This window comes from Mesoplodon bidens (genome assembly GCF_964165515.1).
Source record: "Mesoplodon bidens genome assembly, chromosome: 18".
Classification (NCBI taxonomy): domain Eukaryota; kingdom Metazoa; phylum Chordata; class Mammalia; order Artiodactyla; family Ziphiidae; genus Mesoplodon; species Mesoplodon bidens.
Window position 1 is genome coordinate 17,677,684 of NC_138175.1, and position 26,918 is coordinate 17,704,601.

Below are 26,918 nucleotides of genomic sequence, written 5' to 3' on the forward strand. Positions count from 1 at the left end.
CTCCCTGCCCTCCTGAGCATCCGGCTGCCCCAGGGGCCTGAAGGGAACATCTGCAGCACTCTTGGTCCCGCCTGCAGACCTCGGAGATGAGCAGAGCTGGCTGCTCAGGAACCCACCTCCGGCCCACTACCTGCCTGCCGGCTCCCTGCTCTAGCAGAGATCTGCCCCCCAGGCGCACAGAGACGACTCATTCAGCACAGCTCCAGGTGGCGGCCCTGACTCACTGCTGCTCTGAGCTGGGCAGCAGAGGCAGCCAAAAATAATGCAGACGCAGCTGCTGGCGGGCCAGTGGTGAGTAATAGTCTAGGGTTTTACTGGTCTGTCCTGTCCGCTGCAGGGCCAGGCGGGTCTCTAGACCGGGGAAGAATGTGCCCACTTCCTGAGCCCAGCACCTTGGCCAAGAACTTCCAGACAAAGGGAAGGGACATATTTAGTCATGGGCTCTTGGGTCCTCCTGAGAGGGAAGTGGGGCAGACACTCACTCGGGAAGTCAGGGGAAGAAGTGAAGGAAAGCTAGCAGTGAAACCTCTTGAACTATCAAATGTGGCAGCGGGACCGAGGCCCTCACGGGCTCCCATCTCCATCCTGGTTCTTGATGCTCAAGAGACACTCAACAGGACACTCAACAATATTCACACTGTGCTCCTATTTCTACATAAATACAAATACCTAACTCCCCCCTCCCTACATTGCCCCCCTCCTGACAGATGCCTCCTACATCTTGCACCAACCAGTCTACTAGGGTTCTATTCTCAGCTAGTGTAGATTCCAAATCCCCTTCCAGAAGGCCCGAGTCTCAGTTGGACATTCCCAAATGCTGCCACCCAGCTTGTGGCAACACCCAGAGACAGGCAGCAGGTGGGCCGTGCCCGTCATGCCCCACCCTCAACAGGGCAAGTGCTGAATGTTAAGTGAAGACTTTGATCCAGGGACCCTGGGCTTTCACTTGCCAAATCCTACACAAATCAACACGAAAACCTTCTCAGCGCCCTGGGGTGGCCACTGAGAGAGCTCTGAACTATTTCCAGAACTCTCGCTAGCTTTTTGCATCTTTAGTGAGTAGTTCTGTAAAAGGACGAGGGTGGGGCTCAGAGAGGGGGGTGCCAGGCTGCAGCCGCTGCTGGTGGTGTATAGGGTCGCCACCCTCCCTGGAGGGCTCGCGGCAGCGAATCTTACCATGGCAATGAATCTGCCAATAAAGCGGAAGTAGGTGAGGTGGTCGGGGTTGATGGAGGAGGCGGGGTTGATCTGCAGGCAGTAATTGTTCTTCCCGGCGTATTCAAATAAACAGTACATGGGGTTGAGCACCTCGTGGGACAGGAGGAAAAACCACTCTCTGTGAGAGAAGAGAGACAAAAACGGAACTAATGGGTCCCTCCCTGCACACCTGTTCTGGAGGTGTGACTCTCCTGTGCTGTCCTGTTTCACCTAGTCTGGAGACATGCGTCCTGGGGAGGCAGCCCCACTGGGATCAGCAGCTGGGCTAACCTCTGTGAACAGCTGGTCAGTGAACGGGGCAGGGTCAGACCTAGGGTGAACCAGAACAACTGCACTTGACGATGACGCTCAGGAAAACCTGCGTGCCTGCATGCTGGCTCCAGGTGCTGCATTCCAGGACTTTCCATCTGTTATCCAGAGCGCCCAATGGCAAAGGAGCTCCTTGCACCCTGAGCCACTATGCACAGTTGTGTAGGCTGTGCACTGCACAACAACACGATGTTACAGTATCATAGATCTGTATATTTATCACAACAATTTTCCTGCAAATAGCAGTCAAGCTGCCTTTTTTCTGATAAAACCAGTATATCTCGGCCATATTCCAACACAGAAGTGTCTTGACAAAGGGCACCTTTTTCTAAATCTTGCAAAGGTGCTGTATGAACAGCAGGCACCCTGCTTCCACCCTACCTGAGTAGGCAGCATAATGTGAATACGAGGTAATACGTTCCTAACTCCTTCTGCATGAAAACTCTGTAACCAATGCAATGTCTACACTTCACTCCCACCAGCTACCACGCAGGTATCTCACTGCCCTTGCACTTTGCCATCCCCTCACCCCAGACCCCATCAACCACACCCTTCCCCATATGTCCACGCATTCATCTGAACCAATGCCCACGCCTTAGCATCTCTTTGCTCCCTAAGGTACAAGCCTCAAGCCAGAATTCAGAGTCCTTTGGGGCTTGAGCTAAACCAGCAGGGGGACGTCCCAAGCGGGCCAGTCCCTGGCTGCTGGGCTGTTTGTGGCCAGGCAGACGAGGAGTCCTTCGATGCAGAGGGTGCCCCGGTATCCTGTCCGTGGTTCTACCCTGTGGTAGAACAGCATGACGTAACCTACCATAGGGTAAAACCACTGGCAGGACACAGAGAGACAGACACACACGGGGCGGGAGCCACACCACCAAGCAGAGCCTAGAGAGGAGGTCACCACGGTCACCACGGTCACCACGGAAAAAAGAGCAATCGATCCATGGGTGCCAACACAGAGGGCAACGCCACCAGCACACAGAGGACCAGAAGCAAGTTAACCCAACACCAAGTGAGAAGACGTCCCCACACCATGAGAGGTCAGCAAGCTGAGCAGTCACCGCAGGCCAAGATGCTCCTTCTCTCTGCCGGGGCCCTTGTGCCCCATCGTCCAAGGCAACATTTTGCCAGAGTCTGTTAACTTTTGTAGGTGGGCTGGGGTAAGGGCAAGACAATGCTTTGAGCTCTTTTTAGGGTTATATCAGCTATTTTAACTTATTGACCCTGTGCACATGACACGCAGCTGAGTACTGATCAATGCCCTTTGGATTGTGACACAGCTTATACATGCCAGGTATACACCAAGACAGCTGACTTAACACGCCCCGGCTGCCTCAAGACGAAGTGAAGCCCAGGGTCGATTCTACTGGACAACCACTTAACACTGATATTTAGCTACTGACACTGGTGTAGCCAGAAATAATGACAGGTTGGTTGGTAAAGAACCACTGTCCTGAGCCCCTCCCCCAGAAGCCCCCTAGCCTTCCTATGACCCAAAAACTAAAGGATTAATACCTAGCCCAGCAGGGGACCCCTGGACCCAGCTCCAGCGCCCCTTTGGACTGGCCACACCCCTGCCCACTCCTGAAGATGCAGATCTGGCAACACTCTGAGCAAGAAGCAGGCAGCTTTCGGGGCGTGGGCCCTGTAGCCTGGGGAAGCGGGGTGCAGCACAGCCTTCCAGGGCTCCCAGCTCACCTGGCAATGCCTCCATAGTCCAGGCCCTCCTCGCCGCGCATGATGATGTAGAGCCGGCGGCGCAGGTCATAGGGCTTCATGTTCATGATCTGGGGAGACAGAAGATCGTGGCCAGCCTGCCACTCTCCCTTCCATGGCAGGCTGGGGGGTGGGGGACTGGGGACTCCCAGGCCTGCTCTTCGGCAGATACCGGTCACCAAAGCCCACGCCTTGAGAACCCTACCATGTGGGCTTAACAGGCTACATGATAGAAGACAGGGTAGCGGGAAGGGACCTCCTGCCTGCCCCTGGTCTTAGACACGGTGATTATTCTCTAACCTGTTGGAAAGAATCCTCAAAAAGTGTCTGCCTGGAAACGCTGATCTTCACATGGCTGGGGAGAGCATTTGACTGATAAGAAAAGGAAAAAACAAACCTCAAATTGGGGTCTTGGTGGTAACTGTTCAGTCTGGTCACCTGTCTGTCTGAACAGGCTTCCCCATCCCCCTGGGCTTGGGGAGAGAACTTGGCTGGCTTCCTAGAGATAACGTCACAAAACTGCTCGAGGTGAGACAAGTGACCTGCTCCCACCTAAGACACAGGCATTCCAATGCCTGCTGCTGGGCTAGAAAGTTGTGCTGAGATAACTCTACAACCCCGATCTCCGGGGGAGGTCCCAGTACCAGAACTCACATGGCAGAGGAAACGGAACTGGTGATACTTCCACCGAAAACTTCGGTCATAGGCACCAGGGGAACCTTGCTTCGTCCTGGGAAGAGCAAAGATGTTCTGGAATCCATGTGATTTCTCAAAAATTAGCAACGCATCTTGTTAGTCCTAAGGAAAGCTGATGCTATGTTAATTTAAAGACGAGTAAAGTAAGGCGTAAAATAAAGAAAGTGACTGCCATTAAGATCTTCTGAAGATTTGAAGATTAAAAAGAAAAACTAGAGATAAAGCCAGAGGGACTTCCCTGGTGGCGCAGTGGTTAAGAATCCGCCTGCCAAGGCAGGGGACACGGGTTCGAGCTCTGGTCCGGGAAAATCCCACATGCCACAGAGCAACTAAGCCCGTGTGCCACAACTACTGAGCCTGTGCTCCAGAGCCTGCAAGCCACAACTACTGAGCCCATGTGCCACGACTACTGAAGCCTGTGCACCTAGATAGAGCCCATGCTCCGCAACAAAGAGTAGCCCCCGCTCGCCGCAACTAGAGAAAGCCCGCGTGCAGCAATGAAGACCCAATGCAGCCATAAATAAATAAATTTATTTTTAAAAAAGAAAGCCAGACCTCTTGCTTTTAGAGAAAGACCACCAGTGTTATTCTGAGTAAATACGGTAGCCCCTTCCCTCCACATCCCCACTAGTGTGACATCAAAACTGGCCACTAGAGGGCAGTAAGAGCAGCTATACCAGGCCTGTGCTAAGAGTGATGTCACCTGTGCAAAGTCCTTACCCAGACTCAAACCCTGGGCGAGGATCCTTAAAGGTGGTGGTGCGGGTATTGTGGTCCACGAAGTAACGCACCCCCTCGCTGGTGTACTTCATCTCCCACCCTGGGGGCAGAGCTGGTTCCTGGATCATCCTGGAAACATGGGAAGAGAGGGGCTAAGGGCTGGCCTCACCTTCTGGGCCTCCATGCTAAGGAGGCTGGGGTCCCTGAAGTGCTGCTTTCTCTGTTTTTACCCAGGCCCTGCACAGCCCTTGAGGGTGGGCCTTGAGGAAATGTGCTTGGCAATACCCAAGTCCTGAGGATGGTTCTGCAGCAGAGAGAGGTCATCCACTGTCCCAGGGCCAAAGAACCAGCCCTGGGTGGATGGCCGTGGCCTGAGCGGGCACCAGCAATCCCAAGGCACCCAGTGCTCCATCCCAGACTAGCTTCTGGGGGTGGGGAGTTGACAGTGTTGGGGCAGGGCTCTCAACCCTTCTGAAATCACATCATCGGAATCCTGCACAATTGGCACAGAGACCAGCAGCACCCGCCAGCCAGGCCACTCTGTATCCATGAGGAAGGCCAACTTAAGGTGCCACTTTCAAGCTCTCACTGGGCCAACAACATATCATGAGGGTCTCAGGGCACCTGTGTGTGGCCGAAGTGCCCAGAACATCGGCCGTGGAGGACAAATGCAGTCCAAGGCCACCGGGCCCGTACTGGAGGTGCACAGGGCCCAGCCCAGACCCCTCCCGGCCTGAGTCCTTACCCCTGGGTCCGAGGGTCCTCCCACTGGGTAGTGCGTGTGTTATGGTTCACGTAATACACCCGTCCGTTGTCCTGTCTCTTCTCTGTCAGGGGAGAAGAAGGAAAAGCGGACTCTCAGATTGACATGTCTTCAGCCCATGTCCTCTCCCCTCTGGCTCCCACCTCCTGGGCGCTGGGTCTGAATTTCTACCCCTGTTCCTAACCTGTTAGAGAAGTTTAACCAGTGCGAGCCTGGCTCACTCACATCTGTCACTGGCAAAAAGGACAAAGAGAATCTTTCCCTACTGGGGAGGAGGGGAGGGATATACACATTTTCAACTCCAGATCAAACACCATCTTTGGTTGGTTGATTTGCTGGAGGCAAGGGGGCGGTGTGGCAACACGGAGCGGAGAACACGGAGGGGGGGCAGCCCAGCTGAAACCAGAGGCATAATTGCATCCAGCTGTGTGCAAAGTGGAGGCACAGTCCAGCCTCCCCTGGATCCTAGTCCCCACCCCAGTCCATCACGGCTGCTCTCTGGTTCTGCAGCCCCTCTATCCACTGGATGCAGCCGACCCAGGTGCCCCTGTCCCACAGGCAGGGTCACTGTGGGGTGGCTGCATTTTCCTTCATCCCTCTCTGATCAGCGCTCTGCACCACAGGGTCTACGTACCCCCCTGCTTAAAGGCAAAGTTTTGTTCTCAAACTCCTGCATCGCAGCAAAACCTCTATGTTGCACACATGCCAAGAGACAGCTGGGGTTGTGGGCACTTAGAGTGCCATCTTGGTCTTATACCTAAGTGTGTGCTTCGAGATGGGGCAGTGTTTGGGGAGCTCAGACATACTTTCTATTCTCTGGACAACATTTACCCTCTTGCCCTTTTACTGGTGTACTAACAATGGCGCTGAGTTGTTTGAGGGAGAAGCTCTGGGCTCCAGGGGCAAACTCAACTGCAGCTGGTGATTCTGGTCTTTAAGAGGGATTGAAAGGGGCGCCCATCAGCTCCAGGTGGATGGCAGGCAAGACTGGAGCAAGACTCCGAAACCAAGAGCGGTCACCTTTCCCAGCTCAAAGTTCCTGGGCTTTCAAACCTGTTTCTGTCCTGAAAACAAACAATGCTCATGGCCCTCCCTCTTTTACGATGACAGGGAGGAATTAAAGAAATAAAAATAATCAGTTCCAGAAGCTACAGGGAAACCAAAAGCTGAAAAAGGCACAGAACTAGAGAGCCCAGCCCCCTCCCCTTGAGTAGCAGGCTGCAATGTTCACAGTATCAACCCATGGTCCTGGTCTCTGTCTGACTTACCTGGTATCCACTACTTGATGGAAATTTCAAAAACAAGAGACTTGAAAGAACGAAAAGAAGGTGACTGGGATTGCTACAGAGCTACCATCACCTCAGAACAGCCTGTGGGACCGTCCCACAGAAGACCAGCTTCCCAACAGGGTTCTGAGGGGAAGAAGGAGCCGCTCCCAGCCCGGAAGCTTCTGCTTTGAACTAGATCCTCCCGCGTGCTCTCTCCCAAGGGCCAAAGCCGAGGCGGGTGGATCTGTCCAGCCGGGAAGTGCCCTTGTTGCTGCATGGAGGCCTTTCATGGCCCACTGGAACCACCTTGCTGCATGCAAGGTCGTAGTCTGGGAGCTGAGAAAGTCCTTAGGTGACATCTAGCTTGACCCCATTTAGGAAGAAATGGACTCGGGAGCATTCAGTCACATGCCCAGGGTCAGAGCAGCTGAGACGATGTGGATCTCAAACCTCACGTGCTCTGACCCCTGGGTCGGTGCTCAGGGAAAATGTGGGATCTCTCCTAGAGGAGCAGAAAGGGACCCAGGACTGAGCACAGAAGACTTCACAGCAGGCTTGCACTAAATGCAACTCTCCTTTGGTTTTGCTATACTTTCTGTTCAATCTTAACTCCCCTTGGGGAGATGACCCTGCCACAGCCCTGGGGAAGCTAACACAAAGCCCAAAGGATTTGATCAGGAAGGTTCCCTGGCCCTCGGCCAGATGTTCTTTTCCTCTCAGTTTCGAATCATTACAGTCTCGTGTGTTCTCCTGATCATTTGTAAACAGCACTGACTCCAACCACGGCTCCTATTCCCATCTCAAATATTTCACGCCTGGCTTCTAGGAGCTGTTTTCGAGACCCTATAAGCTGCTCTTCCTTGGTGACCATAGTTTAGCAGAAGTGGTACAGAAATAAACCACTGGACTCTACAGATCCAGGAACAATTCTGGGTCCCCTGCTCTAGTTCACAGGGTCTGCCAGATAGCCTTACAGATTCTTATTTCATCGGATGAGTCTTCCCCTGCCCAGCCAGGGATCCTATGTTTGACCCCCTCACATTTGACTTGCTGCCCATCTCTGAGACAACAGTGAACAATGACCTTTCATCGGTTCAGGGAGCTGGGTGGATCAGCTGTGTGCCTAAGGGATTCCCCCGCTGAAAAGCCAAGAACTGTGTGGAGGCCTCGCTGTCTGAGATTTTCCTTTAGGAGGGCTAGGAGGCCTTTCCAAGTGCCCTGGCGCGCAGTGGTAGTCGACTAACTGATACCCTGCCGGGCCACAGGGGTTGATGCAACCCTGTAAATTACTACCAGGGAGTAGCTGTGTCTGTATGGAGAGATGGAGAGGATCCAGTTCAAAAGCTGCACTTTTCCAGGTGATGCTTTTCCTATCATTGTCAGCTTCGTCGTCTTTGTTGGGAAGCACACCCCGGCCTATTTTAATACTATCTGTGAACACCATCAAACCAGCATTCTCTGTCTTCTGCTGGCCTAACAAACAAACTAAACCTGACCCACAACAATTCCTGCAAAAACGGCCCTCTTCAGCTCCCAGGGACTTCTGTCGTACATGCCGAACAAAACCCTGACCCAGCTCGGAGCTGCAGAATGCGCTGGGTCCTGCCATCTCTCATGACCCCTTTGTGCATGGCCACTCCTTCCCAGAATAGCCATAAGGCACGCCGTCTCACCAAGTCATGGTTGTGCATCCCTCTAACTCATTATTGGCAAATCACACCAAGGACTTGGAGTTCTCCAGTGACAAGGAGAATCCAGTACGACATCATTAACTAGCAACAGTGCACTTTCATAACATCACCAGCCCGCACTCAACTCTCTTATCTGCTTCCCTCTGGCCCCTTTCACAGCCGTTATCATAAATAAAAAGGCGGCTGAAGTCAAAATCAGGCTGAAGTCCTCCAACATCTCAGCTGCAAAGAAAGGTTTGGTAAGGTGTCTAAGCAGACGGCCACGGACCTGAAACAAATGCATCTGGGAAGCAGCCAGTGTCAAAATGCCTTCATCAAATAGGATGGATTCTTGAGGAGACACCTTGAAAGTCAGCACCACAACCCAACAGTCCCAAGGCTGCTGGGGGATTTCTCTCATAGGGTCACCCCCCTGCAGCTGTGGCAGGTGAGTGCTATAGGGGTGCAGGGGAACTCAGTTACTTTCCCAACCTTCCAGCTCCATCACCTGCAACTGCTCCAGCTGGGTATCCCCAGAGGGTGTGCTGGAGAGAATGGAAACGGGGAACCGAGGCAGGGAAGTGAGAAGATGTGCAGGGAAAGAGGACAGAGCACAACAGAGCATCCGCTGATGTGGCTGAGGGCACAGGAGAACTCAGTACTTACCCCAGCCGGGAGGGAGGGGGCCCAGTGGGTCATGGTCAGTGGAAGCACCCGAAGACTAAACACAAGAAACACAGCAGAACACAGAAGTTAAAAAAAAAAAAAAAAAAAAAAAGCACTGGTTAAAAATAAATCAATCGATAAAAATAAAAATGCCAAGGACTGGTTTCCACATTTTAGCACTTTGCAGAGTATACGGTGGGGCCTTAGGTGGCATCTGCTCCTCTCGAAAGTCTTCAAAGAAGAAGAGAAACCAAAAAAGAACCCTGCACGCTGAGGGCCCAGACGGGTTGTGGAGAGGGTGGAGCGAGGGGGAGGGAGAGGTGTGCAGAGGAAGGTGGGCCAGGACGCCCCCAGGCCAGGCCGGGAGCCCGGAGCGGGGCTGCCCGGCAAAGCGCGGCCGGCCGGTGCGTCAGCCGCTCGGCTACTGCTCAAGGCGGCCAAGGCGGCTGAAATCACCACCACCTCCAACTTTCTCCAAGAACCACACACGGGAGGGGAAAAAATATCGCAGGCCTTTCCAATGAAATCATTCCCACAAGCCCTGCCCACGCCCAGAGCTTCCTGGCTGGGGGCTGGGCCCTCCTCCCTCCTGGGCGCGCGGGGAGAGGGAGCAGCGGTGTGCGGCAGACTGAGGGCCATTCAGGCCCCGGGCCCCTCACGTCCCCCAGGAATGTTTTGCTTCCCTTCACAAAGCACCTTTCTTCTCCTCCGGCCTGAACCTGAAGTTGTTCAGTGTTCTGTGTGCGTCTGTCTGGGGAGGTGGGGCTGGGGGCGAGATGATGAGAGAGAGAGAGAGAGACAGAGACAGAGAGAGAGGGAGAGAGGGAGAGAGGGAGAGAGACAGAGAGACAGAGACAGAGAGAGAGACAAAGAGAGAGACAGAGAGAGACAGAGAGAGACAGAGACAGAGAGAGACAGAGACAGAGAGACAGAGAGAGGGAGAGAGAGAGAAGGGGAGACAGCAGAAAGAAGGGGGAGCTGACTCCGGGCCTTCGGGGTCGCTGTTTACATTAGAACCCCCGCCCCCAGCCTCACTCTGCTGCGGGGTCCCTGGGGCAGGGCTGCAGTGGCCCAAGAGTTCTCATAGCCTGCGGGGAACGGGGGTGCTGTCAAAGACTCTTCACACTGAAATAAAACAAGTATTGTTCCCCGCTGGCTTGCTTTCTCACTCTCTCTCCTTTTTTTTCCCTTCTTTTTTTTTTTTTTTTTTTTTTTGTGCCAAAGCATTTTTATTTCACTTACTAAAATTTAATTGTTACATGAGGGGGATCAAGTTCTCAATGCAGACTTCGGGCTGCCTGGCGGGCCCCGTCTGGGGGCGGTGGAGCCACACACGGGCAGGAGGATGAATGGAGCTCAGTCTCGGCTTGAGAAAACATTGGTAGAACTCAACTGCCAACGAACCCCCTTCCACGGCCCTCCCTCCACCCTCCACTGAAAGGACAGAGAAACTTTCTTTCTGAGGTGGCAGCTACAAGTGACTCTTCCAAAGCAAGTTCCAACAAAGACGTTTCAGTCTTGAAACCATAGGTTCCTCGATGGGACGGAGCCCCCTTCCAGCAGAGGGCCTCCTAACCAGGCAGAGGGAAACTGCTCGAAGGTGCGGGAAGCCGGGCTGTCCTGGATTTAGGGCATGTTGCCCTCAGCCTCGAGGGTGTGCTTACGACCCCCACCACTGTTCCGATTTGTCTGATGGCTGCTGAAAGAAAACTTCCCCAATTCACGGAGGTTATTATGGCGTGTGTGTGGAGGAGAGGTGAGGTGAGGGGAGTTGGCAGGTCATAAAACCCAAGCTCCTCCACCTTTTTCGTGGTTAATACATAACAAGAACAGTGGGTACAAAAAACACGCGGCAACAGAAGGGAAGGAACTACCTTGTGAAACATGCACGCGCTTCAGACAACAAAGCCAAATAGAAGGCGGCAGGTGACATTGAGCTGGACCAGTGTCCTCGCAAAAGGGAAGGGCGACAGAAAAGGTCATTCTAAGGAATTAAAAGAAGCAGCATTTGGTGCAATTTTTTTGGCTGATTCAGGCCTTTTTTCTCCCCCACCAGAGTAAGTGGATGATCTGCAAAGCATTCAGAAGCTCTGCTGGGAAATTAGCTCCCAACTGGTACCAACTGGGCTTCAGCGGGCTTACAGTCGTCTCTTGCCTAACTCTACAAATCAACACACCAAAAGGTCTTTTTTCTGACAGCCTTCGTGACCTGCACTGAACTAGAAACAAAAAATGTTTAAGGGCCCTTTCTTAATCTTTGCCTTTTTTTTTTTAATGTCAGAAATTAAATGTTCACACAGTGTTGGCTCTCTTTCATGAAGGTGGTTTTTTGAAAAATGTCTTTGATATCCTCTCATTCTCATCCCTAGAGGCAGAGAGAAGAGGAGACGGACAGGAAGGGAGAGAGACCAGAGGCTGATAAACACGAGCGACACGTGAAATGGGTCAGCGGAAGTTGACGCTCATAATCATTTTACCTCTTACAGCTAAAGCAAAGCACTTGATTATTTTGGATATTTCTTCCCTAATGTATATAGTACAACGTGAAAAATGTTTAAAGGAAGTGAACAGAAGCCAAGAAGACACAAAAAATTAAAAGCTATATATCCTGGCCAGAAAACCAAAACCCAAAAACCCCACATCTCCAGTGAGCCAACCAACTGCCCCTTCTCTCCTGCCACAACTGCCCCTGAAATGAGAGATCCCAAGTGTTACCTGGAGCACGGCTGGAAAAGCACAGAGAAAGGGGTATGGCGGGGGAGGGGACTGCGGTCAGAAAAGAGATCCTGGGATGTGCAGGTGACTCTAAGAGACAAGACAGTTTCCTTTATGATTAAGAAGAGAAAGGAATGCTGTTGAATAATTTTCCTGGTAACCGTCCCTGGGCTGGAAGAACTGGGGTGCAGGCCATGAGCCAGAGGGCTCACATGAGTTCAAGTCCCTTAGGGACTAAAAGCGTTTAGTTCCAGTAATATTTTAAGATACAAACTCAGAAATAAAAAATGTCTAGCAAATACAGCCGAGGGCAAGACAAGCTCTGGGAAGGGCACAGAGGTTACAGTGTGAAAGGCAGGCTCCTTTTTGTTTTTTTTTTTAAAGGATATACCCACTGGGCACAGAACAAAACCCAGGTGCTTGAGAATTTGATCCAAGGGGCTCTTTGCAGAGCAAGAAACAAGTTGTTTGTTTCTGGATATAGCACTTTGGCGTCCATACGTTAGGAGCTGCAGGATGATTTGCTTCAGTCTTGCCAACACTGGCTACACCTTCGATTATCAGGGGAGGATCAGGCAGGAGTGGAGGAGGAGCTGCCACAGGAACAGTATAGTAGGCTGCAAGCAGAGTCCCGTCACAATTACAAGATGCACACGACTGGGCTGGGCATGCTCGGTGGACCGCAGCAGGACCACAAAACAGAGGGCAAATCGAAACTGCAGCGGCCAAGCGCAAGTATATGCACAATGATCACAAGTAACAACGGCACACTGGGGCGTCAGGAGAGGGAAACGTGTCAGAGATAAGGGGACGATAACAGCCAGACCGAAAAAGGTATGCATTGAGGCAGGAAGGAATTGCAGGAGACTGCCATCTGGGATTCCCTTGATTTCCCACATTGAACTGTATTTCGTGTTCTCTGCAGGCAGCAAAGAAGAACGAGGTCTGGTTTCAGCCCAGCAGCGGCAGCAGGAGGGGGAGGGGAAGCCAATGGTATAGTATCAGCTCTTAAGTCTTCCGAGTCAAACCCTGGGCCAAGGCCAAACCCCAAAATAACTCTATGAAAGCGACTCTTCTTACTTGTAACCAGGACATGGCACCATAGCAAACAAGAGGGGTAAACCAAACCCAGAGGGGAGGGGAATCAACAGAGAGACATTGAAAGCTGACTCAAAAAAGATTCCTACCACGTTTTTCAATATGAGTCTTGTTTCAGGAACAAAAGGGAACCATCACCTCCATCCAGAACCCTCCTGGATCCCCAGCCAAGCTGAGAAAACCATGTTAGAGGACTCAGAGAGAACATTTTCTTTTAAGCGCTGAATTTTTACTTTTAGGGGACACTCCAAGTCAGAGTTCTACCTCTGCAGGCCTGGAATGATGTTGCTAAAATGAGAGAGGCAGGAGAGAGGAATGAAGGCTCCAAAAGACCGAGCAGACGTGAGCTCCAGAATCTTCCCTTTCACACACCAAACATCTGGGTCAACTGACAGAACCTACACAGTGCATGGGAGGGTAGGAAAAAAAAAAAGAGTCCTTCAATGGAGTTTTCTTTTTTAATTTAAGAAGTCGGGTAAACAGGGAGACAAAACCATGTGAGACTCCTAAAACGCGTCCTTGTCTCTAAGTCAAAAGACAAAGATTCCCAGACCTTTCCAGTTTTGCAGCCATGACCACCCAAGAAAATGGTAGGGAAAGTCTTTGGGGCCCAGCTCAAAAGGAATAATTTCTGAAATGAAGAGAAGGACCAGATTCCATCCAATTTTGAGACATGCCAGAACTGGATGCCCGGCATGTATGAAGGGGGCTGTGGAGTGGGAGGCCAGATGCCCAGAAGTGCTGCACCAGGTAGACCACTGGGCACGGATTGTAGACAGGCATCATAGCTGACCTTGGAGGCAACTCAATGTGACAAACACCAGACTTTCTGCTCATCCATACTAAGGAAACACTATATGATGAGCAATCAGCCCCCACAGACAGAAGAAGGAACAAGCCAGCCAAGGCCAATGTCACCATGCCTTCTGGTTGATGGGGTAGCTCCTGCTTTGGGTGAGCAGAGAAAGAGCTGGAAATGATGGCAAAGCTGATGATGAATGTTATTAACTGGAATTACAGGTTTTCTGAGCATTTAGAAATGGGTTGTAGGGTTAAAGTTCATTTCAAATAGTAACAATGTGAGTTAAATGTGGTGATGTCCTAGACCAGCTCAAAAAGTTTCCAACTTCCAATATACCACACCCTGTGCAGGTTCCACTGCAGGGGAAACAAAGCTTCATGTTCAAGGGGCTCTGAGAAAATGTAATCAGAGTTCCAACTTGGGAATCCCACTTCTCTCTGCCAAAGAAGCTGTGTGGCTGGGCTCCCCACCAAGCACCAGGCTGCTGGTAGGGGCTCTAATGAGACAGAGACCCAGGAAGGAAGGTTCCTAAAGGGACCCAGTATGGGAGACCATTAGACAGTTAATTTGGGACCACAACACTCTGACTTATGGACTAGAAGGTTTAAATGTTATTCTGTAGGTAATGACCACAGAAGGTTTCGAGCCAGTGATTAATAATGTAGAGCAAAGCCCCATTCCTTAAATCTTCCACAGTGATTCTTTTTAAAAAGTGACAAAATGGGGAATTCCCTGGTGGTCCAGTGGTTAGACTCCGAGCTTCCACTGCAGGGGGCCCAGGTTCGATCCCTGGTTCGGAGACTAAGATCCCGCAGCTGCGTGGCATGGCCAAAAAATTAAAAAGAAAAAAAAAAGTGACAAAATGACAGAGATATTTGAAGACTGCTCTGCTAGAAACAGGCAGTACACATTGGAGGAGAGAGAATGACAGCAAAGAGACAATTCCAAGTCTGCCTTAATCATTCAGGTGGGAGGGACAGAGGAAAATCAGGAATCAGATAGAAGGAGGCTGACCTAGACCGGTGGTCAATACACTTTTTCTGTAAAGGGCCACAGAAATATTTTAGCCTTTATGGGCCACCTGGTCTTTGTTGTGGCTACTCAACTCTGCCATTGTAGCATGAAAGCAGCCACAGTCAATATCCACACTATGGGGTGTGCTTGTGTTCCGATAAAACTTTATTTACAAAACTAGCTGGGGGCCCGTTTGGCCCAAAGGCCATAGTTTGCCCACCCCAAATCCAGATGAACTTTAAGGTCCCTCCATCCTTCAGAACCTGTCAGATGATAAACATCTAAAGAAAACCAGTAGCAGCAATAGAAAGGGAAGGATTTGGGTGACTGCTTTGATTTGAAAAGGCAAGGTATGGGAGAGGTCACAGCAATCTTCAGGTCTCAAGTCTGGGTAAATGGACTTGGATGGAGGCACCAGAAGAGAAATCCAGTGCTGGAAGAAAGATGGGGGAATTCAGTTTCAGATACATGTACTGAGTCCATAAACACAGAAGGTGGACATTGAGTCACTAAGTTAGAAACACTGGAGTTTGAGGCATTTCACTGTGATGAGTAAAATCTCCAGTGTCAGAGCACTGACATTTCTAGCCACCATTTTCCCTGCTCACCAAACAGGTGGACGGAGAATGTGCGTGGCCGCTGGGAGGCTCCCCTCCCTCGTGGCTGGTCCCCGCCTCTCACCTGGTAGAGGAATCTTTGGCTGAAGTGCTGCATGGCGCCCTGGAGCTGGTTGCGCTGGGACTGCCACTGCTCATAATTCCGCACGTACTCGGCCGTGGGGCGCTGCCAGGTGGTGGTCCGAGTGTTGTGGTCCACGTAGTAGAACCTGCCTCGGGGGTCTGTGCGTTTCTCCCAGCTGCAAACATCAAGCTCAGAATGAATATAGTGACCGCCTCACCCCTCCGCTCAAATGCTAGAGAAATCGCAGGATGGCTGGCAAGAAGGAGGGTGAGGAAGGGTCTGGTGTGGGGTCTGGCACAGGAGTCTGGCTGCTCCGGGAAGGCACAGCCAGGTGGGCTCCAGTCACGGAGGCTTCTAGGGCTTAGATGATTCTAGCAGACATGTGTGGTTGCCCCCCGCCACCAGCAACCAACCCCTCTTTACCAACAGCTCCTGATTTCCATGTCAGAGATCCAAGTGGTTCTGGGGCACCTGACTGTACTCCCAACCCTGGAGTTGAACTGTTGACTGGACCAGGAGTGGGCAAGTGACCTATGCTGAGCCAGTCAGGATGAATCTCATGGCTTTTGCTAGTTATGGTGGGAAGAATGTAGTCTCTCTTCTTTGCCGGATATGACTGAGAAAGTATGCAGTCCTGGCACTGGCTGCCATCTTGGACCCAAACACAATATGAAGTTGACCCAGTAGATGGCAGAGCAGAAAAATGGGAAAAAAGCCAGTCTTTTGGGGATACTGTTGAGCCAATGGATCATGGTTCACTTGAAACCAGGATCTACATCTAGAATTTTTAGTTACATGAGGCAGTGAATTCTCTTCATTATTCAAGCCAATTTGGATCCCAATTTTTGTTCCTTGAAACTGAAATTATCCTGATATAAGGTGCCAGTGAAAATACGCTGCATGACCACGAGAAGAAGAGTTGGTGCAAATGACAGCAGGACTCTCCACATTGTCTTTTGTTGAGGAAGCAATCTTTCCAGAGTTGGCCCTAAAATATCCATGGGCAAGGCAGGGCTAGAACAGAGAGTAAAAATCCTCAGCTGTGCTTGGTAGGTGTAACTTGATTTCCACATACACAGGGAAGAAGTGATCAAAAGAAAGTAAGAAAGGGGACTCCGCAGGGTGATAGAAATATTGTACATTTTGATGGAGTGTGAGTTACATAAGTGTATGCATTTGTCAAAGCTCAGTGAACTGTATAACTAAGATCTGTTTATCTCACTGTGTGTAAATTATATTTCAATTTTCAAAAATGAATTTGAATCTAATTAAGCCTCCATATCTAACAACCAGTTTACCAGGAAAGATAACGAATAAAGGAACATGTAACACAACACAGGGGTCACAATCAGCCACATCCAGAATGTGAGAAATTCTACAAGACAGATGCCCAGGATCTTCAACAAATAAATAGCCAGAAAAAAACAAGAAAGGGTGGGGGAACTTATAGATTAAGAGAGACTTATGAGATCAGCCAAAAGCAATATGTTGATCTTGAGTTTGGATCTGATTCAAACAAATCAAGTGTGAAAACATTTTTAAGACAATTGGGGAAAACGCAACACAGACTATGTATGACATAAGTAAGGAAATACTGTTAATTGTGTTGGGTGGGATAATGGTATTTTGGTTGTGTTTAAAACAAAACACTCATCTGTTAGAGGTGTATGTGATGTATTTATGGATCCAAGGATATGATGACTGGGATTTGCTTTACAATTCATTGGTCCCCTCCTCTGAAAAGTGGGAAGATCAGATAAAACAAAATATATTAACTGTTAGAACCAGGCAATGGTTACAAGGGATTCATTGCTATTCTCTCAAATTTGCTGTATGCCTGAATTTTCCATTATAAATTTGAAAGGGGAAGGGGGAGAAAAGGAGTTTTAAAAAAATAAGAGAGAGATACCACTGAAGAAAACGGGGTTAACCCAATGCAAAAGGAACCCAAAATGGATTACACTGTACGATTCCAAAGTGTTGGAGGGTCTTTGTTCCCTAACTACCCTGTCAATATCATCTCTGAATTCTGATCTTATCCACATGACTATGGTGCTTTGGTCTGATACTTTCCTCAGCTTTCAGGGTTAGCCTCCTGGCTGACTTTTGTTGCCACCTCTTCAACAATTCTTTCAAACTCAAAGCCTCCCTAAAAATGGCTTCTCCTCAAGTAGTTCCCAGTCCCTGTTCACAGACTGTGTCTGAATTCCGCTTGCTGGACTGCCTTGCCGTCCTGACCTGCTGCCACTTTGGATTCAACTAAATGTCATCCCTCTCGCCCCAAACCTGAGCCTTTCCCCGTCCTCCCTGCATCAGTCCTCCTCCCAGGGATAAAACAACACCATCATTCCTGACTCGATGTCACTAAGCCACTCAGCCCGAGGGCTGATTTTTATTTCGTCTCCCTGCCCTTGACTTTCCATTTCTACGTCCAACTGTCTCTGAACTAATCTCCTTATCCAATCCAGCCAATAAACTGCCATCAGGGTAACCCCAGCAGTCTGACTCCTTATGTCAGGCTCGAGTCAAAACCTTGAATCAGTATTCAAGGCTCACAATAATCTGGAACCTTCCCACCTTTCTCATAAATTCTCCCAACCAGTGATTTTTATTTATTTTTATTTGTTAGCAAAGGAATCATGTATCTATGGTTTGAAACACAAACAGTACTACAGGAGATTCAATGAAAAGCAGTGTCTCCTCCCCTCCTTCTCCCCACTGATGATTTCTGCTCCCCAGAGGCAACAACTACTTTCAGCCCTTGACTGCTTCTTCTATTGACAGTCGTACTTCTAAATAAATGCTTACTCCATAATTTCTTGATTTCTGCCAAATTAGATATGACTTATGGACTTTCCACTAGCAAAGCTGAGGATTTAGTTCTTGCATTCCACCCCCCAACACACACAATGCTCTCTCCTCCCCCATCCTCCCAATTTAGAAAACCATCATTAACTCAATATTCAGAGTCTGGATTATGACTTTGTAGAATACTATACATACATTTGCTTACTTGTACACCTTTTTTTCTTTTTCTCTAGAGTTAAGAACTGCGTGTTTGATTCTGCTTGGTTTTCAAGGACCTATCACAAATTCACCCCCAGATTCTGACAGGGCTGGTGGCCTCCCAGGATCACTTAACTCTGGGCCTCATTTCTCCAGGCACCCTTTGTCCAGCATGGACAGCTGTCCTCCAGGCCTGCCTGCTCTACATTCCTGCCCTGAGTCATCTTCCCTCACCCTCCTCTTGGCCCCTGAACTGAGTCCCCTGTGTCTTGCATCTCAGGACTTCTTCCTCTGTTTCCTCTTGTCTGGTAGAAGAAATCATCTAGGAGTTTCTGAGAAAGGATGCACCAAAGTTAATTTTTTGAAACACTGCATGTCCGAAGATGCCTTTATTTCAACCCTCACACCTGAGTGTTAAAATGTCTAAAAGTTGATTTCTGGATTCACTCAGCTGTTTCATTAGAAGATCCCCAAATATCACAAACTATAGTTTTCTTCCCTTAGACTGGTCACTTTCCCCAGCAAAAAAAAACCTTCCAGTCTTTACCCTGGAGGTAGCATCCTCACTTAATCCCTTTTTCCTGAGTTCATCTCTGCCTTCGGCTATGGCTGTGTTCTCTACACTGGTTCTACTCTCCCAGGAACTTCTTACGCTAGCAGCACTCACGTGGCTGCGCATGCGTGTATGTGAACATGTGTGTGTGTGCATGTCTGTGTGTGCACACATACACATGGCAGAGGGTTGGGAGGGATGGCTGACAACCTAGAAATATAGCTGCTCCTTGCACAAATTTTAAACTTCCAAGTTTTTTGTCTCATTACACATACACATACACATTCACACACACACCCCATATGTCTCTGATCACTGAAGCTTTCCAGGGCTCCATGGTGCAAATTGGCTGCCTTCCGGGTGGAAACCCCACACCGGAAGCTTGGGTTTCAGCTTCTGCAACTCTGCCATTTATCCATCAGCAACTAAACTCTGATTACAATCTCCCATATGCTTTTTCTCCTCTTCCATTCCTTTATCATTATACTTTTTTATAACCTTTATTGCTATTTTAGTGGGTTTTCAGGAAGGAATGGAAATAAACACATGTTCGATCCATATGTTTAACTAGAAGTCCTCTGCACTGGTGAATTTCAAACTTCTAAGCAGCATAATCACACCCTTGGTTGCCGGTAAAATCCTACGCAGAATCACAATCTACAAAAACAGAACAGTGGTTGGAGGCCAGGTCAGCCCTTTCATGTTGTTTGGTTCCAGGGGGCATCTACACCAAACCCAGGGGCCTTGCTGTACACACTTTGGGCATCTTTGTTTCACACAAACCCTCCGCTCCAGCAAAACTGCTCCATGCATCATTCCCTAAACACAGCTTTTACATTCACACTGTTCTCCCAAACTGGATCACCTTCCTCTTCTCACTGAAGTCCACCCCTCAGCCTTTCCTAAAGATCAAGTCTAAGCCCCCTATGAGGCCTCCCCAATACCATGCTCTATGTGATCACTCCCCCTGCTCACCTCAAGTTTGAGAACCACCTAAGAATGACTAAACAGCAAATTACTGCATTCATCCTTAACTTCCAGGTCCAATACTTTTTTCTCCTGGATAAAATGACTGGTCTTTATACAAGTGTCCCATGGGTGGGACAGAAGGGGATGGCCATGATAAACTGAATCCTTTGGTTCAATCTCGCTCCCGGATGTCTAGGTCTGCTGATATAATGGCTCCATCTATAGTTTCAAGGTTGCTCTCACCATGGTAATACTTCCTCAGGGCGGAACTTCTCCCATTAATTAGCAATGAAAGCTTGAGCATTCTGTTCTCTCTGGGTTCCCTATTACATAGCAGAACTAAGTGCCAGGGGCTTAAAGGTCTGGGTCTAAAACTCAGGAAGAACTCATAGGCTATAGTGGGTGCAGAGCTGAGCCATCTCACAATAAAACATTAAAACTATCCTGAAAATAAGAAAGCTGGGTCTAGTATTCCACCTCAATACTTAAAGAAGAGTAAATCCTCAGCCATTCTTAGAAGATACCATTAAAGATCTTCATTTAGATTCCATTCAAATGTTCACCAGGTCAAGGTCTAAATAACTTATAGACCAGAGAGGTTAAGAGGCAAGCAACCAGCACACTTACAGAGTTACCACCATTTTAAAATATATGTGTCATAGGGAGATTGGTTCAAGATGGTGGAGCAGAAGGACGTGCGCTCACTGCCTCTTGCAAGAGCACTGGAATCACAACTAACTGCTGAACAATCATCGACAGAAAGACACTGGAACTCACCAAACAACATACCCCACATCCAAAGACAAAGGAGAAGCCACAATGAGATAGTAGGAGGGGCGCAATTATAATAAAATCAAGTCCCATAACTGCTGGGTGGGTGACTCACAAACTGGAGAACACTTATACCACAGAAGTCCACCCACTGGAGTGAAGGTTCTGAGCCCCACGTCAGGCTTCCCAACATGGGAGTCTGGCAACAGGAGGAATTCCTAGAGAATCAGACTTTGAAGGCTACCAGGATTTGACTGCAGGACTTCGACAGGACTGGGGGAAACAGAGACTCCACTTTTGGAGGGCACACACAAAGTAGTGTGCGCACTGGGACCCAGGGGAAGGAGCAGTGACCCCATAGGAGACTGAACCAGACCTACCTGCTGGTGTTGGAGGGTCTCCTGCAGAGGCGGGGCATGGCTGTGGCTCACCGTGGGGACAGGGACACTGGCAGCGGAAGTTCTGGGAAGTACTCCTTGGAGTGAGCCCTCCCAGAGTCTGCCATTAGCCCCACCAAAGAGCCGGTAGACTCCAGTGCTGGGTTGCCTCAGGCCAAACAACCAACAGGGAGGGAACTCAGCCCCACCCAACAGCAGACAAGCGGATTAAAGTTTTACTGAGCTCTGCCTACCAGGGCAACACCCAGCTCTACCCACCACCAGTCCTTCCCATCAAGAAGCTTCACAAGCCTCTTAGATAGCCTCATCCACCAGAGGGCAGACAGCAGAAGCAAGAAGAACTACAATTCCGCAGCCTGTGGAAGGAAAACCACATTCACAGAAATAGAGACAAAATGAAAAGGCAGAGGACTATATACCAGATGAAGGAAAAAGATAAAACCCCAGGAAAACAACTAAATGAAGTGGAGATAGGCAACCTTCCAGAAAAAGAATTCAGAATAATGATAGTGAAGATGACACAGGACCTTGGAAAAAGAATGGAGGCAAAAATCGAGAAGATGCAATAAATGTTTAACAAAGACCTAGAAGAATTAAAGAAAAAACACCTAGAAGAATTAAAGAACAAACAAACAGAGATGAACAATACAATAACTGAAATGAAAACTATACTAGAAGGAATCAATAGCAGAATAACTGAGGAAGAAGAGCAGACAAGTCACCTGGAAGACAGAATGGTGGAATTCACTGCCACAGAACAGAATAAAGAAAAAAGAATGAAAAGAAATGAAGACAGCCTAAGATAACCTCTGGGACAACATTAAACACACCAACATTCACATTATAGGGGTCCCAGAAGGAGAAGAGAGAGAGAAAGGACCCGAGAAAATATTTGAAGAGATTATAGTCGAAAACTTCCCTAACACGGGAAAAGAAATACCCACCCAAGTCTAGGAAGCGCAGAGAGTCCCAGGCAGGATAAACTTAAGGAGAAACACACCAAGACACACAGTAATCAAACTGACAAAAATTAAAGACAAAGAAAAATTACTGAAAGCAACAAGGGAAAAACGACAACTAATATAAAAGGGAACTCCCATAAGGTTAACAGCTGATTTCTCAACAGAAACTCTACAAGCCAGAAGGAAGTGGCACGATACATTTAAAGTGATGAAAGGGAAGAACCTGCAGCCAAGATTATTCTACTCGGTAAGGATCTCATTCAGATTCGACAGAGAAATCAAAAGCTTTACAGACAAGCAAAAGCTAAGAGAATTCAGCATCACCAACCCAGCTCTACAACAAATGCTAAAGGAACTTCTCTAAATGGGAAACACAGAGAAGAACAGGACCTACAAAAACAAACCAATAGGGCTTCCCTGGTGGCGCAGTGGTTGAGAGTCCGCCTGCCGATGCACGGGACGCGGGTTCGTGCCCCGGTCCGGGAAGTCCCACATGCCGCGGAGCGGCTGGGCCCATGAGCCATGGCCGCTAAGCCTGCACGTCCGGAGCCTGTGCTCCACAATGGGAGAGGCCACAGCAGTGAGAGGCCTGCATACCGCCAAAAAAAAAAAACAAAACAAAAACCCATAACAGTTAAGAAAATGGTAATAGGAACATACATATCAATAATTACCTTAAATATGAATGGATTAAATGCTCCAAACAAAAGACACAGGCTCACTGAATGGATACAAATACAAGACCCATATATATGCTGTCTACAAGAGACCCACTTCAGACCGAGGGACACATACAGACTGAAAGTGAGGGGATGGAAAAAGATATTCCATGCAAATGGAAATCAAAAGAAAGCTGGAGTAGCAATACTCATATCAGATAAAATAGTCTTTAAAATAAAGGATGTTACAAGAGACAAGGAAGGACACTACGTAATGATCAAGGGATCAATCCAAGAAGAAGATATAGCAATTATAAATATATATGCACCCAACACAACAATTATAAATATATATGCACCTCAATACATAAGGGAACTGCTAACAGCTATAAAAGAGAAAATCAACAGTAACAGAATAATAGTGGGGGACTTTAACACCTCACTTACACCAATGGACAGATCATCCAGACAGAAAATTAATAAGGAAACACAAGCTTTAAATGACCCAATAGACTAGACAGATTTAATTGATATTTATAGGACATTCCATCCAAAAACAGCAGATTACACTTCCTTCTCAAGTGCACACAGAACATTCTCCAGGAGACATCACATCTTGGGTCACAAATCAAGCCTCAGTAAATTTAAGAAAATTGAAATCATATCAACCATCTTTTCTGACCACAATGCTCACTATGAGATTAGAAATCAATTACAGGGAAAACAACGTAAAAAACACAAACACATGGAGGCTAAACAATATGTTACTAAATAACCAAGAGATCACTGAAGAAATGAAAGAGGAAATCAAAAATACCTAGAGACAAATTACAACAAAAACACGACGATCCAAAACCTATGGGATGCAGCAAAAGCAGTTCTAAGAGGGAAGTTTATAGCAGTACGAGCCTACATCAAGAAACAAGAAAAATCTCAAATAAACAATCTAACCTTACACCTAAAGGAACTAGAGAAAGAAGAACAAACAAAACCCAAAGTTAGTAGAAGGAAAGAAATCATAAAGATCAGAGCAGAAATAAGTGAAAAAGAAACAAAGAAAACAATAGCAAAGATCAATAAAACTAAAAGCTGGTTCTTTGAGAAGATAAACAAAATTGATAAACCTTTAGCCAGACTCATCAAGAAAAAGAGGGAGAGGACTCAAATCAATAAAATTAGAAATGAAAAAGGAGAAGTTACAATGGACACTGCAGAAATACAAAGCATCCTAAGAGACTACTACATGCAATTCTATGCCAATAAAATGGACAACCTGGAGAAATGGACAAATTCTTAGAAAAGTATAAACTTCCAAGACTGAACCAGGAAGAAATAGAAAATATGAACAGACCAATCACAAGTAATGAAATTGAAACTGTGATTAAAAATCTTCCAACAAACAGAAGTCCAGGACCAGATGGCTTCACAGGCGAATTCTATCAAACATTTAGAGAAGAGCTAACACTCATCCTTCTCAAACTCTTCCAAAAAATTGCAGAGGGAGGAACACTCCCAAACGCATTCTATGAGGCCACCGTCACCCTGATACCAAAACCAGACAAAGATATTACAAAAAAAGAAAATTACAGGCCAATATCACTGATGAATATAGATATAAAAGTCCTCAACAAAATACTAGCAAACCGAATCCAATAGCACATTAAAAGGATCATACACCATGATCAAGTGGGATTTATCCCACGGATGCAAGGATTCTTCAATATACGCAAATCAATCAATGTGATACACCATATTAACAGATTGTAGCACAAAAACCACATGATCATCTCAATAGATGCAGAAAAAGCTTTCGACAAAATTCAACACCGATTTATGATAAAAACTCTGTAGAAAATGGGCATAGAGGGAAACTACCTCAACATAATAAAGGCCATATACGACAAACCCACAGCAAACATCATTCCCAATGGTGAAAAACTGAAAGCATTTCCTCTAAGATCAGGAACAAGACAGGGATGTCCACTCTCGCCACTATTATTCAACATAGTTTTGGAAGTCTTAGCCACGGCAATCAGAGAAGAAAAAGAAATAAAAGGAATACAAATTGGAAAAGAAGAGGTAAAACTGTCACTGTTTGCAGATGGATTTGGATTGGAAGAATCAATATTGTGAAAATGACTATACTACCCAAAGCAATCTACAGATTCAGTGCAATCCCTGTCAAATTACCAGTGGCTATTTTTACAGAACTAGAACAAAAAATCTTAAAATTTGTATGGAGACACAAAAGACCCCGAATTGCCAAAGCAGTCTTGAGGGAAAAAAACGGAGCTGGAGGAAGCAGATGCCCTGGCTTCAGACTATACTACAAAGCTACAGTAATCAAGACAATACGGTACTGGCACAAAAACAGAAATACAGATCAATGGAATAGGACAGAAAACCCAGAGATAAACCCACACACCTATGGTCAACTAATCTATGACAAAGGAGGCAAGGATGTATAATGGAGAAAAGACAGTCTCTTCAATAAGTGGTGCTGGGAAAACTGGACAGCTACATGTAAAAGAATGAAATTAGAACACTCCCTAACAGCATACACAAAAATAAACTCAAAATGGATTAGAGACCTAAATGTAAGACCGGACACTATAAAACTCTTAGAGGAAAACATAGGAAGAACAAACACCCTTTGACATAAATCACAGCAAGATCTTTTTTGATCCACCTCTTAGAGTAATGGAAATAAAAATTAAAAATTAACAAATGGGACCTAGTGAAACTTAAAAGCTTTTTCAAAGCAAAGGAAACTACAAACAAGATGAAAAGACAACCCTCAGAATGGGAGAAAATATTTGCAAATGAATCAACGGACAACGGATTAATCTCCAAAATATATAAAGAGCTCATGCAGCTCAATATTAAAAAAACAAACAACCCAATCCAAAAATGCAGAGAAGACCTAAACAGACATTTCTCCAAAGAAGACATACAGATGGCCATAAGCACAGGAAAAGATGCTCAACATCACTAATCATTAGAGAAATGCAAATTAAAACTACAATGAGGTATCACCTCACACCAGTTAGAATGGGCATCATCAGAAAATCTACAAACAACAAATGCTGGAGAGGGTGTGGAGAAAAGGGAACCCTCTTACACTGTTGGTGGGAATGTAAATTGATACAGCCACTATGGACAACAGTATGGGGGTTCCTTAAAAAACTAAAAATAGAATTATCATATGAGCCTGCAATCCCACTCTTGGGCATATACCCAGAGAAAACCATAATTCAAAAAGACACATGCACCCCAATGTTCATTGTAGCACTATTTACAATAGCCAGGTCACGGAAGCAACCTAAATGCCCATCGACAGACGAAAGGATAAAGAAGATGTGGTACATATATACAATGGAATATTACTCAGCCATAAAAAGGAATGAAATTGGGTCATTTGTAGTGATGTGGACGAATCTAGAGACTGTCATACAGAGTGAAGTAAGTCAGAAAGAGAAAAACAAATATCACATATTAATGCATATATGTGGAACCTAGAAAAATGGTACAGATGAACCGGTTTGCAAGGCAGAAATAGAGACACAGATGTAGAGAACAAACGTATGGACACCAAAGGGGGAAAGTGACGGGGGTGGGTGGGTGGTGGTGGTGGTGTGATGAATTGGGAGATTGGGATTGACATATATACACTAATATGTATAAAATGGATAACTAATAAGAACCTGCTGTATAAAAAATATATAAAATAAAATTCAAAAGTTCAAAACAAAAATGACAGACAAAAAAATATATACATGCTATAAATTCACAAAGTACAAGTGTGCAGTGTGTCCTGTTAAAAGTTGATGATTAATTTGTGAGACAACTGGAGAAATCTGACTACTCACTGGGTTTGATGGTGGTAGGTAAATACTGTTAATAATATAGTGGTTTTACTTTTAATAAGAGAACACTTTTTAGAAATATATACTGAAATTTGGATAAAATGATATGATTTCTGGGATCTGCTTCAAAATAGTCTAGAACAGGGGTCGGGGAGGGGTGAGTGAGGATTACACAGCAGGAGGTGGCAAATGTTTTCTACCAAGGGCCGAAAAGTAAATATTTCAGTCTTTGCAGGCTTTACAGTCTGTATCTCGGCCAATGAGCACAAAAGCAGCCATGGACAATAAGTAAACAAATGAGAGGGGCTGTGTTCCAATAAAACTTTATTTACAAAACAGGTAGCAGGCTGGATTTTGTCCACAGGCCCACAGTTTGCCAACCGCTGGTATAGATGAAA

At 47.2% G+C, this 26,918-nt stretch overlaps 1 protein-coding gene across 1 annotated transcript in view; it reads right to left on the reverse strand.

The window, feature by feature from the left end:
* The window catches only part of WWP2 (WW domain containing E3 ubiquitin protein ligase 2), a 147,544-nt gene that overhangs the window by 5,989 nt on the left and 114,637 nt on the right, over positions 1-26,918 (reverse strand). The window contains exons 10-17 of the mRNA XM_081215321.1: positions 15,337-15,511; positions 9,027-9,081; positions 5,405-5,486; positions 4,660-4,788; positions 3,898-3,973; positions 3,544-3,615; positions 3,226-3,314; positions 1,177-1,336 (exon numbers count right to left, since the gene is read on the reverse strand). Coding sequence (XP_081071447.1) covers positions 1,177-1,336; positions 3,226-3,314; positions 3,544-3,615; positions 3,898-3,973; positions 4,660-4,788; positions 5,405-5,486; positions 9,027-9,081; positions 15,337-15,511 — 838 coding nt within the window. The remainder of the gene's footprint in view (positions 1-1,176; positions 1,337-3,225; positions 3,315-3,543; positions 3,616-3,897; positions 3,974-4,659; positions 4,789-5,404; positions 5,487-9,026; positions 9,082-15,336; positions 15,512-26,918) is intronic.